We start from the raw sequence: 18,187 nt of genomic DNA on the forward strand, positions 1-18,187 counted from the left end.
GACTGTTTTTTCTAACTGTGATGCTTTTTTTTTTTTCTTCAGTTGAGTGTAGTCAATAAGTCATTTAAAAAAATATAACGTCCAATTCTTTCTGGTCTTATTTTCAGTGCCGGATGCGGAAGAACAGGAGTGATCTGTACACTAGATTATATAAATGATCTTCTAAAGATAAAGGTACTACACTTGTCAAGTCAGTTTGTCTGTGAATAGCTTCAGATAGCATGTTTTATTTATTGGCTAACATGAGCTACTGCTTCACTCTTAAATGACCATACTATAGATCTTTTCTTATGATAACATTACCACTTTATTGCGGTCAAACGCACACAGCAAGCAGCAGGGTGCTTCCCTCCAGTAGGTCCATGCTATGGTCGCCATAGTTGCCGCTCTGAAAATGTCGACGTGTTAGTTATTAAAGCTGCACTCTTGATCTTGCCAGAGGATCGGCGAGGATTTTAACATCATGGACATTGTGCTGGAAATTAGGAGCCAAAGGCCGTCAGCTGTTCAGACAAAGGTACTGCAGCAACTGTCACATTGTCATTGTTTTTTTCAGTGCTAAAATGTCAATATATTCCGTGTCATGTTTTAAAATTCAGCAGCTGAGTCCCATTATGGATTTGAGTCTGCAGTCTGCCATTAGCTAGGGGCTTAGGCACAGGGGCCACAGACTGAAAAAGACATAATGTAAGATAAGGTATGGATCTGTGCCCATTTATTCATTATTTTTAACGTCTATATTCCATGGTGCAAAATGATGTTTCATACAGATGTTTTCCACTGCTCTGCCGATGATCTTTGCCGGAACAGAAATGAATTGGCCCATATTTGTAAATTTGCTTTCATGTGTTTGCTTTACTGTGACTCTTGTTGACTGCATGTAGGCAACGTGTGTAGTGACTGTAGCATCAGAACTGCCCCTTAGGATGAGGTCATTAACCCTGATGGTTTCGGAGGGCCAGCAGTTCTGCAAATGGCTACTAGCAAATCAAACGTACTAATTTGTTACGGAAATGAGTCAAATCTGGGCATGAACTTTGAAAAACCCAAACCCTTAGTGGGGTTTGCGTGTTTCCCCTGTGTCACACAGCTCTCCTGTTGGTATTCTGGTCTTCTCCTGCCGGATTTAGGTGAATTGGTGCTCCCTAGTGTGTGATTATGTGTGTTGCTTTGTGACGAACCAGCATGTCATCCACAGTGTCCTTGTAGCCCATAGTTCCTGGGATAATCCCCAGGCTCACTGTGACCCTGTACTCTCTAACTTTCAGCTGCTTATCTAATAGAGGGTCATGGTGCGCCTGGGAGTGGGCAGCATAAGGCACAAGGCAGGAAACATCAGGCAATGTGTGAGATGTCAAACAAATATATAGCCCATGCTAGACTAGTATATGAAGAACAGTGATGGAATTTGGACAAGTAAGCTAGCATGACCAGATGATAAAGATAAAATTGATGTATAAGTTTGGTGTTGATGCTGATGATGCAGATGATGATATATCCAATTTATTATTACTTATTGTAATTTCAGGAACAGTATGAATTTCTGTACCATATTGTGTCAAAAATGTTTGAGAATGCCCTGGAATCCTCAAGCCACAACTATCAAAACCTAATGGAGGTACTTCAGTGTTTATACATCTTTCTAATAGTAGACATCCAATAAAAACTGTGTGTGTGTGGGGGGGGGGTATACCTATCCTTATGGGAACACAATGTCCCCATAACGTGATAAATATCTGTTTTTTTTTTTCCTTATGAGGACCGGTTTACATAAGGGAAAACTCTATTTTATAAAAATCAGTGACTGCTATGAAAAAGCTAAAAATGCAAAAACTCTTGCATTTTGCTTGATTACTTATGGTTATGGTTAGGGCACGGTGGGGGTTAAGGTTGTCATAGTTTGCGTTAGCATTTTTCCCATAGAAGTGAATGAACGGGCCCCATAAGGATAGGTATATCCTACATGTGCGTGAGCGGGTATGTGTGTGTGGTGGAGGGTGTATTCTCACACAGAGCACCAGTCAAAAGTCTGGACACACCAGCTTTTAATGCATTTGTCTCTATTTTAGCTACATTATTCACTTAGAGGCAATGAAGTAATACATGACAAATATAGCAATGACCATCTGCAAGAGAGCATCTCTAAATTTACTTAAATTTAAGATTTTTCATTCTTTCAACCAGCTTGCAGATGTAGCCACCTGGAAAGCTTCTCCCACAGTCCTGAAGGACCTTCCACAAGTTCTGGGCAAAAGTTAGCCACTTTGCTCTTAGTCATTGATCCAACTCATCCCAAACCAGATCTATAGGGTTCAGATCGGGGGGGATTGTGGGGGCCAGGTCATCTGGCACCCGATGTGAGATTCTGCACAGCACAACCCTCCTCCACCCCCCAGAAAACACGTTTTGTCAATTCATTTATATTAAAAATATCTCAGTATCACAGGGTGATACTGAGATGAATGAGCTGCTGGCTGCTAACTATGTTTCTCAAGAAAATGAGTGAAATATTAAAGCTAGTGTAAATAATTGTAATGTCACGGAATTCAACCAGTGGTATTTCTTCAGATTATTGTTTCACTTGGTCCCTTTTGTCACCTACTTAGCGTATGTCAGCTATAGGGCAGGCAGATCTGCTCACTACATCACCTCAAGGTGCGCATAGGGTCATTATCCTGTTGGAAAACAAATGATTTCAAATAAGCGTTTCCAGACTTTTGACTAGTACTGTAAGTATATATTAATGCTTAAGTATATTCTAGCTTGTCACTTGTTTTATTTATAGCTATTGCACTTTTCATAAATAATTCTTAATCGTTGTTTCTCAGTGTAATCAGTAATTTCTAAAAACGGTGACTGGTAGGGCTTATATCTTGCTTCCTTAACTCTTTTTAGGAGTATTTTAAAAGTTGTTTCTGGTAACTCATGGTGTTTTGTAGTGCTTAGCTCTTTAGCTTCTCATTGTGAGAAGAGAGAAGTGTGCAGACAAAGTGAGAAATGAAAAAAACGTCCGGAAGTATGCTAGCTTCCTCTATGCAAAGTTCCAGTCTTCTAAGTTCCACCAGCCTGCCACTGAAGTGATTATCTCTTCCTGCCATGAACGGCTTTGCCAGCCTTGCTACGATAATGTGAGATCGCTAAAGAAAGAAGAGCGACAAGCAGCATCTTTCAAAAGCAGCAGTTCGGAATCCAACAGGTATGGAGAGCACATTTCCCGACGGGCTGGCGTGCGTTTGGTTTCGAGGTCACCCACAAAAACGATCAGTATCCTTTTGCGGGTACCGACTGTCTCAATTGTGCCCGAAGCCAACAGAACGCTAGACCTCACATCCAGTGTCATTTCTGATATAGAAACTGTCAGAAATATGTGAAAGTCGCAGGCAGAAGTGGTTATGAAGCAAGAGGTGCATGTTTGACTCAAACAGAGAAGGGAGTTCAAGATTCATTTCAGACACACTTGGTAGGGCAGTCACCTCCTTCAGAATAAAACATGCTACATTTTTATGAGGAACGTGCAGGGTAAATACAAGCAGGGATGATGCATAAGGGAAATTATGAGAAAGACTGTATTGTCTACATTGTGGCTTTAAGATCCCAATAAGCTTGTTGTACAGTTCAGTCCATATACCAATATGTTGGCATCGAGTTTAATGGTTAAGAATCTAATACTAAGCTATAAGGTTTTCAAGATAAAAGTTGGATTATATGTATGTAACTGGGTTGTGTTTTTTTATCTACTTATTGGCATAATTGTTGTGAGTGAGAGATAATGTTTTACTCTGCTTTGCCTTTGTGAGGCATTATGCAAACCAAGCTTGCTTCACTGAGCTGTGTTACCTCGGTAGTGTGACGATCTTCCATTCACTGCTCACCAGAAACTTGTGTAAACTGCTGGAGTGGTCTGGCATAGAAAGTGGGAAATGCTTAGTAGCAGATTGTTAGATCTTACACAATCACTCATCCTGTATTTCCATGCCACATGAGGATAATTCCGTGGCACTTTAAGGCAGTAAATACAATGCACTTTAAAAAGGCTTTAAAAATACATCACTTAGCATTCAAACAAGCAAACAATATCCAAAATACAAAAATAATGAATAGGGACCCATGTGGGTAAAATCAGTTAGTTGTTCGTCTTGTCTGGTCTGTTATAAATCTCTGGATAAAGGACATAATTGTGAGGATCATTTTTAGGTCAAGGGGAGCATGGTGACTTTGTGGGAAGCACTATTGCCCTACACCTCCTGGGTCAGGCGTTTGAATCCCGCTCTGTGTGTGTGACTCTTGCATGATCTCCCAAGGTTTCCTCTCACTATCCAAAGACGCACAGGTAGGCTATCAAGCATCTCTAAAGTGCCGATTGTGAACGGCTCATTCCAGTTTAATTCAACAGTCTTACAAAAAGGATTGCAATATCATTTTTGATTTTGATTAAATTTGGCATTGAATTACTCTTACGTTCCAGAACTTTTTTGCTTGTTTTTATTTATTTATCTTTCTTTGTTTTTCATTTCCTCTTTGAGATATAGGGCCAATTTTTCTTTTCCATTTTTTTGTATTTGAAAGCACTTTCCCAGTCCCAGTTAAGTGGAAAAAAGACCCTTCCCCCCTACATGACTTTTTTTTAGGCCAAAAATAACATTTTTTAAAAAACCTACACCCTTTTGGGGTGCTTATAATGGGGAGCAAGTAACGGGTCAATGTTTTACACAAGTAGTATACATACATCTATATTTCATTATAAAAATTGATTAGTTACCTTTTCAATAACCAAAATTGTAAAAAATTGTAGTTTGTGGGATGATATTTTACCTTGAAAGAAGACCTTTGGACCTATGCAAAAGGTCAACACCATATAAATGTTCTTTCTGAGTTTTCCAGTGAGCTATAGCTGAGCCTGCACTGGAAGGTATGTGTCATTCATCTGCCAAGTTTAAACAAATAACAGTGATGCAAAACCCATTTGTTCAACTGAACCAGAATGACGTGTGTGACATTAGAAAAACATTAGAAAATATTTATTTGAATTTCATTTGGATCTGTACAGTATATAACATTATGCTTGCTTTAAAGGTGCATATCCGGTATATATACTGATAGACCATGATTTTTTCTTTCCAAAAGGCCCTAGATTTTATCTTTTGTGAGAATCTGCCATGCTATGTTAATTTCCCTTTTCTATGAGAGGTGTTCAGGACTCAAATATTGAAAGCTCGCCCCCGCCTGGCCTTAGTTCCTGGTTATCTAAGTGATCAGGTAGCTGAGGTAGGAAACGAGGCTGGGGTTCACTCTGGGCAGGATGCCAGTCTACTGCAGGGCACATGCGCAGACTCTCACACAAAATGGCCAATTTAAAGGCACCAATACGCCACTGAGACACGTAAAGTTTGTCCTCTTGCTATGAGAAGAAATCCGTACTTGGAGGGAAGCTGCAAGGTGCAAGGAAAACATAGAGAGCAGGGGCGGGACGCTGGCGGTGTCGGGTCATAATGCTGAGGCACTAGGGTGCCGCAAGTTCATATTTATGGTTATGCTTGTTGTTGTAGTTGGTACCATACAATTGTTAAATATCTATATTCATTATTATGAATTTATATAGATTACTACCATGTTGGACCCTTGAGCCTTTAGGCTGAACCTGATAAAACAGTCTGATAAATAAGTAAATGTTACTACACTTAATGGCCAGTTTTTTAGGTACACCTGGCTAGTATCGGGTAGAACTTTTACCTCTAGAACTGCTTCAAAGGTAAAGTTGCGTGTTATTAGAGGTGTTCAGAGATGACATTTTCCACACTATTGTTGCACTGAACTGTTATTTTTTGCGCCTGTGGCTTTCCTATCGGCTATAATAAGTCTGGCCATTCTTTCGCTCCTAATTTTCTTCTTGTTTTCTTGCGTCACACGCCGTGTATCTCTGTCAGACAGCAGATTACCTGCTGCATGCATCATTACGTTGAGTTAATTAATTAAACTTCAAACCACTTAAGCTAACTTAATGACATAATGTTTGATCAATGAAATAGCCTTCACTTTTTATTCTGCATGAGTTTGCTGGATTTTTGAAGGTTAATAGCATTTATATGTGGGAACTGAGCAGCAGAGGTCTGGACCAACCAGCCAGTTGAGCACTATGTCAGTCTGGCTCTTTATACTCATCTGGCTGGTTGAAAGAAAATCTTGGTCCGGAACCAGAACTTTCCACCTCCGCGGAGCAGTGTGATTCTTCATTTCAGGTTAATCGATTTATCTGCAATAAGCGCCTAAGAGCACGACCACGTTCCAATTGTTTCAGCCTCTTTATCAAATTAAAAAATGGCCTATTACAAATAGACAGACCACTGTTTCTTTTTGAGTCAGTCCCCGTTCACAGTAATATCGAATGCACTGATCTCTGCTGCAGATATGTCCCGCCAAGTCTGTAATCTTCATATATCATAAAAAGTAGCGTAAAACAACTTTTAGAAAAAAGTAATAGCAATGAACAAAATTTGTTAAAAAACAAACATAAATAATATATGGCCTTGCTGGACTGATTTAGCTGCAGTGTTTGTAGTGCTGGTTCTCCATGAGGAAACAAACAGCACATCTTACTCAAACTAGTGACATCTTACTTTACCTTAGTTATTCGCAGTAAATTTATGCTGGTGTTCCTTCTGCAGCAAGCCTATCGTTCAGCCCAGAACATCCTGCCCCAAGCGCCAGAACATGAGCGACACGTATGCCGTCGTTAACAAGCCCAAACGGCACCCAGCTGCCGGTTCTGCCCCCCCTCACCCAACTGTCCATCACTATGACAACATGCCACTAGGATCGGCCAGTTCTTCACCCGGCCCGCTCTACAGCACGGTGAAACCCAAGAATCGGGCCAGCGGGCCTCCCGCTCAGCCTGCGAAGCCAGACAGGGCAAGACCGGAAAGTTCTTCATCAGACGACTACGAGTTTGTCTCCGGTGAGGCTTCCCGGAATGCAGTGCTCTCTCCAAGCACATTACATTCACCTGTACCTTCTGTCAATTCTCCATCCTTTTTTTTCTCCATGCTTCATGTAGCTCCTTCAGCGAAGCCTCAACAAATCATGTCATGTTGATTAATTTAGCTTCTCAAATAACGTAGTGTGCTCAGTGCAGCACCGGTTAATGCTTAAACAGTATATTAGTAATTAATGCCTCCATAGAACAAGTGTAAAATTAATTTTCACAGCTCACTGATGGTCCAAAAAGGTCTAAAAAGTGCAGAGAGGTCAGTCTAATTTTTTTTAGACGGCAGGAGTAGTAAAGACCATTTTCCCATAGTGCAATAGTGCAGTGTTTTTGCACTGCAATGAACAGCAGTGGTCTGTGGCTCATGACTTTTGAGGCTCGGTAGAACAGTCACATCACCATCAGGCTATGGAAGAAGGTCCGCAACGCCCCCAAAATGCTCCAGGGGGCGCTGGAGAAAAGGTTGAGCCTGTGCCCTGAGCCCAGGCTTTGCTCTCATCTGTATTTATGTGGGTGTCACTCTCAAAGGAATAAGTGTTCCAACGTACCTGTACTCAAACTTGTACACATGGCAAATAAAACATTATTTCATGTTCATTTCCCTGAGGAAATGAATCTACGTCTTATAATGTGTAATGTAGCAAAGAGGGTGGCGTGACTCTGAGTGCAGCTTCACGGACACTGACCTCGGAACCTGTTCCTTTGACTTTCACGCTGACCTGTTCTTTCTTAAAAGCTCTCGGCAGTTGGGCATTCACTGAGTAAGGGCTGTGTTTGGAAGAGTTCGCTTTTAATATTTGCATGAATATATTCAGCTTTTATCTTCTGAAGATCTTTGAGGCTCACAATTACTTCTGCTTTTTTCCCCAGGTGTTTTTAGGACTCCGAGCCAAAATGCTTTGGTAATGTTACTGTCTTTACGCCTCACGCAATGACATTCACTCCCTGCACCAGATGTATAATCGTCAAACCGAGATGCTTTTGTCTGTTGAAGGGCTGCTAGTTTGATGTGTAGTTTGCCTGATGACCTGGCTACCATCTTGAAGCCTTTTATTCTAGCATAAATCATGATAAGCAAAAACGAAGTGGCTTCATAGTTGTTCGGTAGAATAGTCTGGCCTCCATTAACCATATGGACATTTTGGCACATGCCCGGGGCACCGCATCCTTGGGGGCATCAAACAGGGTAAGCCCACCCCCCCACAGTCCCATCACAAATGTATTTAAAAAAAGTTAATGTGATTTAATATCTAATATATTTAACATGACTGAATATTATTATATTATTCTTTAAATTTGGAACGCACTGAGAAATAATGTTTTCCCTGTGTTAGACGCATTTCTGAATTCAATGAACCACCAGTCAGCTGTTTCTTTCTAATGTAACATGCTCTCTGTAGTGGCTCAGCGCCACTTAACACTCTCCTTCTGGCACTGAGGGTAGCCCTTTGGGTCTGCTTGTCCATCAGCATGTTGAGGGCAGAGAATGTGTGCATGGGATTTTCCTTTCTGGTTATTATAACATCTTATTTTGACTTCTATCATTAGAATGGAGAATGTGTATGTGTGTGTTGCCATTAAAATGAAAATGAAAAGTAACATAAATATAAAGCAGTTTCTGGTAAGGGGAGGCCAGCTGAAAATTGTTCACAAAAATTAAAATCTCACCTTCTACAGCGAACTGAAAAAAATAAACAAGTTTATACTGAGTATTTAACTCAGGGTCAGACCCAAACTTAGATTTACACCATATCTGGAAAGCTTCCTGTTTTGAAAATCTAAAATGGTAAATACTATTGCTTTAGTAATGTCCCTGACTGCATTAAATAAAATTCTGCATTAAAGATTTCTTATTTCTTATAAGTCTCCCTGATTCAGCAAGAGTACATTCATCGTAACTTTTTCTATTCATTCAGTCTGACAATAATATTGCCAATAATACTGCTGAACGGATGTACCAAACCTTGGTTTGCATAAAGGATTCATAGTATTTGAGTTTCCTCTTCTTTCAATTTTACAGACCGTTAAGTCCAGTACGGGACCCAGTGCAGTGAGAAATCCTTGTGAGTATATCTGTGATTTAAATGTAAGATTTTTGGTAAAAAAAATGTATTCAGGAATGCATAGCATCAGCATTCATGCAGAATGAATTGTATCGAGGTGAAATATGATATATGGAGATGCTATATAGATGCTTAGATGTCTGCATTTCCATAAAAACAAAACATGAGTTCAGCACAAGTTCTCCCACGGGTTCAAGCTTCTGCTGTGGTATTGGGGGAGTTTTCACAATTCATGCCCGGTTGTAACGTCTCATGCTGTTTGAATTGAATTTTTGACTTCATAGCTCCTGGCCTGTTCTCCACAGAAGATGATTACGAATACGTGGAGACACCCATGATCAGCAGGACAACCAGCCAGGACGGCAGTATGGGTGGGCCCCGCCTCTGTCGTCCTTGCGTTTCTGGGACATGAGCCATTCTGATTGGCTGATTCAAAGGGGAAGTGTGTACAATGGTCGCTTCGCGGGATGCTACTCCTCCCACCTTAACTGCCTCCCCCTGCTCCTCTAGGGTTCAACTATCGCGTGAAGAAGCCCAGAGGCCCCCGCGAACCCCCTGCCCAGTGGAGTCGTGCCGAGCGCTAAGCCAGCAGTCGCCCCCAGAAGCAATGTTGGATTCCTATTGGCTTACAAAACTGACGCAATGATGTGCCTCTTGCACTAGGAGAAGTGCAGACACATGGCATTATGGGACTGACCTACGAATGCTGAATGAGTTTAATGTAAACCATGTGACCTATAAATAGACTGGTTTGTTCTCGTCATACAAACCAGAGAACAGAGCTAAGCACCTTCTATAAGAAGCAACAATTAATGTAGCACTACTGTGACCAGTAGCAGTTACCATGGAGAAGGGCTCAGCAAAATCCTGCCCACTAGAACAGTGGTCCTAATTTAAGCCTGAACCTAAAGACAGAGTGGAAAATCACTTCGACTTAAGAGCTAAGGAAGCTAGTCTGCAGCTTGTGCGTACTGGTGTTCCCCCCATCTCCACTGCTCTAAATATGTGTGCATACATACATGCACGTGTGTGTGTGTGTGTGTGTGTGTGTGTGTGTGTGTGTGTGTGTGTGTGTGTGTGTGTGTGTGTGTGTGTGTGTGTGTGTGTGTGTGTGTGTGTGTGTGTGTGTGTGTGTGTGTGTGTGTGTGAGAGTGGGTATAGCTATGCTTTTTGGGACACAATGTCCCCATAACATAATAAATATCTGGTTTCCTGGTCCCCATAAGGGAAAACTCTATTATAAAAAAATTGGTGACTGCTATGAAAAAGTTAAAAATGCAAAAACTTGCTTGGTTACTTATGGTTATGGTTAGGGCAGGGTGGGGGTTAGGGTTGTCATAGTTAGCTCTTAGCATTTTTCCCATAGCGGGCCCCATAAGGATAAGTATACCCAACGTGTGTGTGTGTATGTATATATACATGCATGAGTACATAATGTAAAGTATTGCAAGGATTTTTCATCGGGCTGTACTTCATGAAATAATAAAATGGAAATTATGACAGACCACTATGTTGTTTCTTTCGACCCTCGACCCGGTGTTTGGAGAATCCTCAGAGGAGCCGGGGAGTTGAAGGAAAAAGAACCGATTCATGCCTCATCCATGTTGTATCCTTCAGCCACCTAGCTGTCATGTTTTGAATACATACACCTACTTTTTCACCCATCGGACGACACCGTTCCCTCACACCTCCATGCCCTCCCCCCCCCAAAAAAAAAAAAATCATGTGGTTTAGTGTCCTGGTATCTGTATCCTGGCCATAGTCTGTGATAATCTGTACCCTGCATGCACCCGCAGATGAATTGCCACAAAATCTCCGCTTTTTCGCCCTGTACTCCTTAAACTAGGCCACAGACTTACTATCCCCTGCATTGGATCTGCAGTGGAAAATGGTTGGATATTAATTTTTATGGACCGGTAACCATTTTGTCACCTGCAGAGACAGATTGGCAGTACTTTTGCCAGCTGTGATGGGCTTTCTCTACCAGTCGTTAAGATCTTTATGCGCTGGTTGTTCCACATTTTTACGAGTCTCTTTAAGTGTAAAATTCACTTATTTGCAAATCCCTTTTCAAATCATCTTGGCAACTACTGTTTCGATGATTCATAAATGCCTTTGGCTTGGCTTCTAGTGGTGTTTTCAGTGCCCTGTCAGATTCACCGAGTACAGATCCCACCACTAGCAGTTTCACAGAACGCTGATGAACCAAAGTTATTTTCTCCTCTCAGGCTATGGTTAAATCTTAATGAAACCGATATGGCGCTATAGACACACTCTCCAGCAGAGGGCACTGTTGAGGTATCAAACTCTGTAGCCAGACACCAACTGTGATCATGCAACTTCTTAACATTTCAAAGACTAAAAATCAAATGAACCAATTTGTCTACTGAAGCATAGTCATTTTTAAACAAGATTTTAAAAATTGCTTTTGCTTCCTCAGTCACAGGTGCTAGGTTTGTTGTACTTTATCTCAAGTTTGTTAACATTTTGTGAACAAGCTCTCTTTCCATTGATAGCCGCCAGTGCAGGTACTGCACAGTAGTGGACAGAGAGATCAGCACTGGCTCGAACACTGTCCTCCGAAACGCCCACGTTATCAGTTCTGGTGGCCTTTTGACTTGTCCTACATTGCATTTCAGGCACAAGAATCGATGGCAACTCAGCGTTATGTCGTTGGCCATGAACATCTGTTTGTGCACCAGATGGCTGGCTAATGTCTGCTAGCGCTGACTGAGTGCCACCACCGGTGCCGTGCTCTCGCCAGCGCTGACCAACCACGGCTTCTCTCGCAAACATCATTTATCCCACTGCTCCTGTTGTCATGGAAAAACCAAAATTACAAGCCTGACTCCATACCCACAAGCCAGTGCTTTAACAACATGTTTTTTTCTTTAGATTATGTTTGTATTTTCTTTGCTGTTTTTGCTCCTCTTCTCCATTCTCCTATCAATTCCCTTTTTCTATGCCTGTTGTCATGAATGTGGGATTATGTTACTATAAAAACCAGTGCATATTTTGAGGCCTCTACAGTGCTCTAGAATAAATAGCGTTGCGAACACTGGCAACCGGAAGCTATGATTATCCCAATCTTTTTTCTTGTCTTCTGCCTTAGTACCTTAATTTCTTACAACTTCTTCCTGTAATTTCATTGCATTTGAAAACACTCAAAGTAGCTCTTGACAGAGCTGGGAATTTGGGCCAGTCTCGGCAGGAAGCCGTGGGGCCGCGGGCTCACCAGCACATGCGTGCTGACGGTGGAGGGAAGACAGAGGGTGTCACTAACGACCCCTCCGTGCTTGAGGGCTGCAGAGGTGTAGTGTGCCGAATCTCCCCTGGATGGCTAATCCCATTCAACAGATGCTAATGTGAAATGAGAAGCTAATGACCTTCTGCTGTGGCTTTGCGTCCTGAGCCCCAGGCCATCTCACAGCACCTCTTCTCGGGGCTCCCTGCAGCCCTCTGTCATGCACACATGCATATATCTCTACATATACACAGGGGTACATGTGTAAGGTGTAACATGCCCGCAAAAATCTGCTCCTGTACATTCATTTCCAATGCGAAAGTTCTGTGCTATGTCTTTCATTATGTCTGCCTCGTGCCTTTGTGCTTCTGTAATTTATAGGAATTCCTACTGAAACTGAAAATTTTCCCTTTGGGGATAAAAGATGTACTGTGAAGCTGGAGATGGATGGATGGATGGATGGATGGATGGATGGATGGATGGATGGATGGATGGATGGATGATTGATGGATGGATGGATGATGGATGGATGGACTACACTTGTTGTTTTCCATAGAGGTCTGACCATTGCTGTGTCCTGTGTCTCAGTGTGAGCATGTCACGTGGCCAGGCTGCCCAGTGCACTTCCACACACCCCAGTTGTTATCTGGGCTCAAAGGAGCCTCTCCTGAGACTGTCCAGGGTGATCCTGAGGTCGGCGCTCAGAGGGACCCGGCCATTGATCCAAACCTGGTCGTTTCATGGCCCATCTGTCTGAGGAAACACGACGTGACTGCAAGAAAGACAGTGAGTTCCCTGGAAGCCCACCCATCAGGAGGACGGGAGTCTGGGGAGGGGCTTTTAATTAGCTGACAAAAATATGCCCACCACAAAGACTTGGTCCTCTTCAGATGTTAAGGGGAGGTGAACTGGGGCGGGAGTGAGAGGGGCACGTGGAAAACTGCAGACCTGACGTCTGGATGTTCTCTCTGTAATCATGTGAACCTGACGGATCTCATATGGGACAAAGGGGGGGGGGGGGAGCAGCGGATGTCAGCTCTGCTTTGCCAGGGGCCCTAGACAAAGCTTTAATTGGGAGCCCCCCCCATCAAGAAAAGTGGTGATCATTTCACTTCCTCCGCAACACAGGTAATTTGGGGCCCCCAAGGCAACTGCCTATTCTGCCTACAGCTAGAGCCGACCCTGTGCGTGAGGTAAAAAAACCAGCCGAACAGGTCTCTAGTCAGCCGCCGGAGAGAAAGACGAAACTGAAATATCTGTAATGGAATTAAAGTCGTGTTTCTCACATAAAGTGGCAGGCAGTTTAATATTTTGTATAATAATTTATTCATTATGTGGAAATCACTGAAACGCTACTGTAATGTACTGCATTTATTACATATGCCACAATCTGCAGATTTTGCACTAAATGAAATCTGAGCGTGCTGAAATGATTAAGGCTCCCCAAAAAGTATTTCAAAACTTTATTTTGAGTTAAATAACAAACAATAACAGCGAGTCAGTAGGTTTTACTAATAATTGAGACACTAATGGGTTGTTTCCCGGGTTTGTACATTTTAGTCATTCAGCCTTTCTTACTGAACGAAGCAAACACAGGATCATGCAGACGGAGGCGTCAGAAGGATCTCGCTGGTCTGAGAACGGCTCCCCCACTGGGTAGCTTCTCGCTCCTTAGCGACGCTCGCAGACTCGAAGATGACGTGTTTGTTGCTCTAACCGCTCCTTCATACCGTCTGGCCCTCATGGGTTCATCATTCCCTGACCTTCTTGGTCAGACTCATAAGGGCTCTTCACAATGTTCCTCCTACCCCATATTGTTTCAGCAGTGGAGCCTCCTCAGGCTCCACCCACCCTCAGCCCATTTACTTTGCCTCTGGAGACTTTGTCATCATAGCCTATTTTATATCCATTATACGTCACCCTAGTTCTGAGCGTCTGCTTGGTGATGCGCTAACGAGGCCGATGCTTCACTATCGTTGTTGATGTTTCTGCCTGATATATGATTATGATGCATGTGTTGAATAATCAACGCCCTGTTTGCAGTGAAGGTCACTGGCACTGTCAGATCACTGGATTGTGCACACAACACACGCTCGCTGTCTGCACATGCTCTCCATCCCCCTCTCTGCCTCCTCCGACCACAAAGTGCAGCCCTCCCTGGAACAGCAGGAGTAGAAGCTAACGGGGGGGTGGGGGGGGGGTGAGGCGTTCAGGGGGGACAAGAGGCCTGCGTGGCAGCGACTGTTTCTGCCCCCCAGCTCTAAGCCTGGGTGTTGGCTGCGAGAGCAGGAGGGAGACCGCAGGCACGCAGGCGGCTCAGACGCGAGTGGAAAGTCGTCGCCTGGGCAGTGAGCCACGGGCTGCACCGAGCTGCCGCACACCGATCTCATCCAGCTAGCAGCAGACGGCCACCGCCCTCAGGGCACACGCACATCCCCAGGCATTCTCTCCCAGCAAGAAAGCTCTCATTTGGCAGCATTTAAAAAAGATTTACGTCAAAATGATCTCTGTTAGATAACTTATGATGCTTAAGATGCTTATCACTGCTTGTTCTGATTGCGGCCTCGTTCATTTTTGTTTATGTTATGAACTTCCAAACCCTGGTGGGGTTGTTGTCTATCGCCGTACCCGTAGCGTTTTACGCCGCTCACCCCAAGCGGCTGAGGTTTGCAGCACTGGATAGCCGCAGCTTCTAATGAGCGACTTGGTATTTACCGCCACATCGGACTCGGTGATGCACACCGGCGTGTAAAGGGCCCCCTCCGTCTGAAAGTGGCTCTTTGTGCAGGCAGCCTCACGCTCCTTTAATTACGCACTCCTTTGTGAGTGTCATCCTTGAAGTCTAATCCTTCGCTGCCGAGCGAGCCACTCGAGGGCTCGTCGCTGGCATGCGCGTCGCGAGGCGAGAGCTCCGGTAACAGGAGATAATTACGAGGTTGATAAGGCTTAGGTTCCGTTCCGCGTTCACGACACCAGTGGCAGAGCACGCGCTCAAGGAACATAAACATGGCGGGGCTCCCCTCGCCATGCTGCCAGCCAAGACAGTAGGCATCTCGTGGCGGTGCCAGGGTCTGGGTCTCAGCTACCGTCCTGTAGGCCAGGATCAGCGCTGCGGGGGAGCTCGGGCTGTGGGGGAGCCGGTGTCACCTCCTAAGCTGCTCACTCATGTCCCCCATCATTCTAACTCCCAAACGTCCTCCTCGCTGCCGCTAAAGGTGCCTGCAATAAGGGAACCGTTGCTCCGCGTCACATCGCTGCTGAAAAGTCCAGATTTCCTACTGCCCCCCTCCCTGAAAGTGAGCGTGAGGAATTAGCTAAGCGCCTGTGAGCGACGCCAGGGAAACCGGAGCTCCATGTGGATGACATGGCGCTCCAACGGCACCGACGCATCACCGCTAACACAGCTAACAGGACTTCTTGTCTGTTAGCCCAGCCACATGGACACCAGCTCGGTGGGAATTGGCTGCATATCATTGTCACAGACCTATGGCGGGATGCCCAGACTCTATCATTTTCATTTAATCCCTCTCTTTTTTTCTAACAGAAGCTTCTTTTTTTATAGCAGGGGGGAAAAATAAAAGCTAGCTGACTAGTTCGGGGTCCCCAATTGGGCGCACAGCGTGGATCGGATTCTGAGGACGAGTTTTCAACCTGCTCGTTTTACCGTTTCTTAGTCTCGAATGCCCTCCGGGGTGGATGGTGCTGACACCGTGTTTGCGGTGAGATCTCCCTCACCACTGCTCAGAGCTCCTTCCGCACACAGATGCAAAGGAGCGCTCGGTCAAAACACGTCTCCCCCACCGCTCCTCTTGATATCGCCGGGATCTGAGGCGAAGCACTAAAGGCAATTTGTCCTCAGCTCGCCCGTGGGACACCAGCTACCTGCAAGGCTTCTGAAAGCCATCCACTGTAAAATGGCGGCGTAATGCATAAATTAACACCGATGACCCAAAACATCGCCAATAACATCAATCGTTTTTGCGTATTTATAATCCTATCTATTTTGATGGCTTTGAGGGAGTGCTGAAAAAAAACATAGCTTCTTTAATCACAAGCTTATAGCTATCCTTGAATATTACACCCTTACCCAACCCTGAGTTACAACTAACACTATTTACCTATGTGTATGTGTCTCTCACAGAGATCAAGAAGTGGAAGATCAAATCAAAGACTTCCTGTGTGTCTGCATTTGTGCAAATTGCAAATAATGTATCTTTCATTTAAGCATGTGAGCTTCTTGGTGTAACGAGAATAATAAAGGAGAGGTTTAATAACCTTGTTAGAAGGGTATACTTGGAGTGCGCCATCAGTTTTTTTGCTTGATTCATACATGTTTTATCAGATTTCAGAAGATGTAGGAGATTTTTAAATTATCTCTCATTTTTATTGAAATTAATACAGAATACAGACTCTAGTTGCTAGGTGACTGATAATGCTCAGCATGCCTTGTAATACGGAAGGGAACTGAAAAACACACAATGTATATCAAGGCATAAAAGGATATCCCATTTTTGCTCTCTTCCCTTGAAAGCTGCTTTTCGAGTCAGGTGGTTACAGATGTAACAGGCCATGTCGTGGTTTCCGTGGCAACAGAACGCTGTCAAAGTACAACAGTCGTTTTTGTATCTAGGTGTGTGAGGTGAGTGGAGGCTACACTGTAAGCCTTATTTTATGAATGATGTGTTAGGTGTCATTATTTTACCAAATCACAACAGTGCCAACAGTTGGATCTAAATCAATGGAATCCTGTTTGCTTCAGCTTATTCACAATTCACCTTTATTTATCTAATTAGCTCTAACCAGCGTTATGCAGTTGTGCTCCATCGTCCAAAAACCGCCAGAATACATCCCCCATTAAAGTAGAGCAAACAATCTGGCAAAAAATGACTGCTGCCAGGCAACAGTTAGGTTGCCAGAGGATTCATCTTTCTATTCAGGTGTAAAAAAATAAAAATAATAATAAGAGATTATCGCCATGATCCTTACGGCATTGCTGAGGTAGATTTAAGTGCATTTCAGGTAATCACGCTTTATTCGTTTCACACAATAAATTTTACATTCAGCATTTCTTTTCATACTTGGGATATGAAAGCCACGCATTTATGAAACCAAGCATGTATCAAGCAATATGAATGCCACTAAACGACCTCTGTTTCAAAACTTAAACAATTATTTTTATTAAATATGCAGTGTAATATGTCTACTGTACATTCACAGGGCATCTTAAAGGAACAGTATCTAGAAAGACTGAAAGACAAAAATGAAAGAAGGGCCATAGTTGAATGCTGTGGCCTGCATTTGCCTCCATTCCAAGACTTTTCTTTACAGGGACTGAGAGGCAAACAGAGGCCCCCGAACCAGGCAGCAGAACTACTGGCTTGGCCTCAACCCGAAGGCAAATCACTTACAGATTTGAATCGTCAAATTGCTGCTTCTCCACCTCTCTGCGGTTTTTTTTTTTTTGGGGGGGGGGGGGGGGCAGAGAGGGGGCTTTTTTTCCATATTCACAACCCTCCCAAGCACACAAAACTCCTTCGACAGCTGCAGCGGCTTACAGGGGCCGGCCAGCTGCGCAGATCACAGGACTCTAATGGCAGTCCTCGGATGCAGCGGACCCCAGTGAGGGGCCGTGGCGTTGGGCGTGGGGTGCGGGGGCGTGAGGGGGCGGCATTGTCATGCATGCTGCGGGGCGTTTTATGGTGACTTGAGCACATTACAGCAGAATTAGCATCAATTTTCATATGGATTCCTCTACTGTAGCACTACTGTTTTGGGCAGCGTGCATAAACTTTTAATTATTTTTATATGGCCGTTAGCTTTCATTTGATTATGTTTTATGACGTTAAGCTTTTGAAGTGACTAGTAAACACAGAAGGATCTCCCAGCAGGGCCATACAT

At 43.7% G+C, this 18,187-nt stretch overlaps 1 protein-coding gene across 1 annotated transcript in view; it reads left to right on the top strand.

The window, feature by feature from the left end:
• The window catches only part of ptpn18 (protein tyrosine phosphatase non-receptor type 18), an 18,356-nt gene extending 7,806 nt beyond the window's left edge, over window positions 1-10,550 (top strand). Inside the window, exons 9-17 of the mRNA XM_049016026.1 lie at window positions 108-174; window positions 440-517; window positions 1,529-1,618; window positions 3,114-3,196; window positions 6,663-6,952; window positions 7,853-7,884; window positions 9,003-9,045; window positions 9,330-9,416; window positions 9,556-10,550. Coding sequence (XP_048871983.1) covers window positions 108-174; window positions 440-517; window positions 1,529-1,618; window positions 3,114-3,196; window positions 6,663-6,952; window positions 7,853-7,884; window positions 9,003-9,045; window positions 9,330-9,416; window positions 9,556-9,629 — 844 coding nt within the window. The 3' untranslated portion in view covers window positions 9,630-10,550. The remainder of the gene's footprint in view (window positions 1-107; window positions 175-439; window positions 518-1,528; window positions 1,619-3,113; window positions 3,197-6,662; window positions 6,953-7,852; window positions 7,885-9,002; window positions 9,046-9,329; window positions 9,417-9,555) is intronic.
• The last annotated feature ends 7,637 nt before the right edge of the window (window positions 10,551-18,187 follow it).

Source organism: Brienomyrus brachyistius, chromosome 6 (genome assembly GCF_023856365.1).
Source record: "Brienomyrus brachyistius isolate T26 chromosome 6, BBRACH_0.4, whole genome shotgun sequence".
NCBI classification, from domain to species: Eukaryota; Metazoa; Chordata; class Actinopteri; order Osteoglossiformes; family Mormyridae; genus Brienomyrus; species Brienomyrus brachyistius.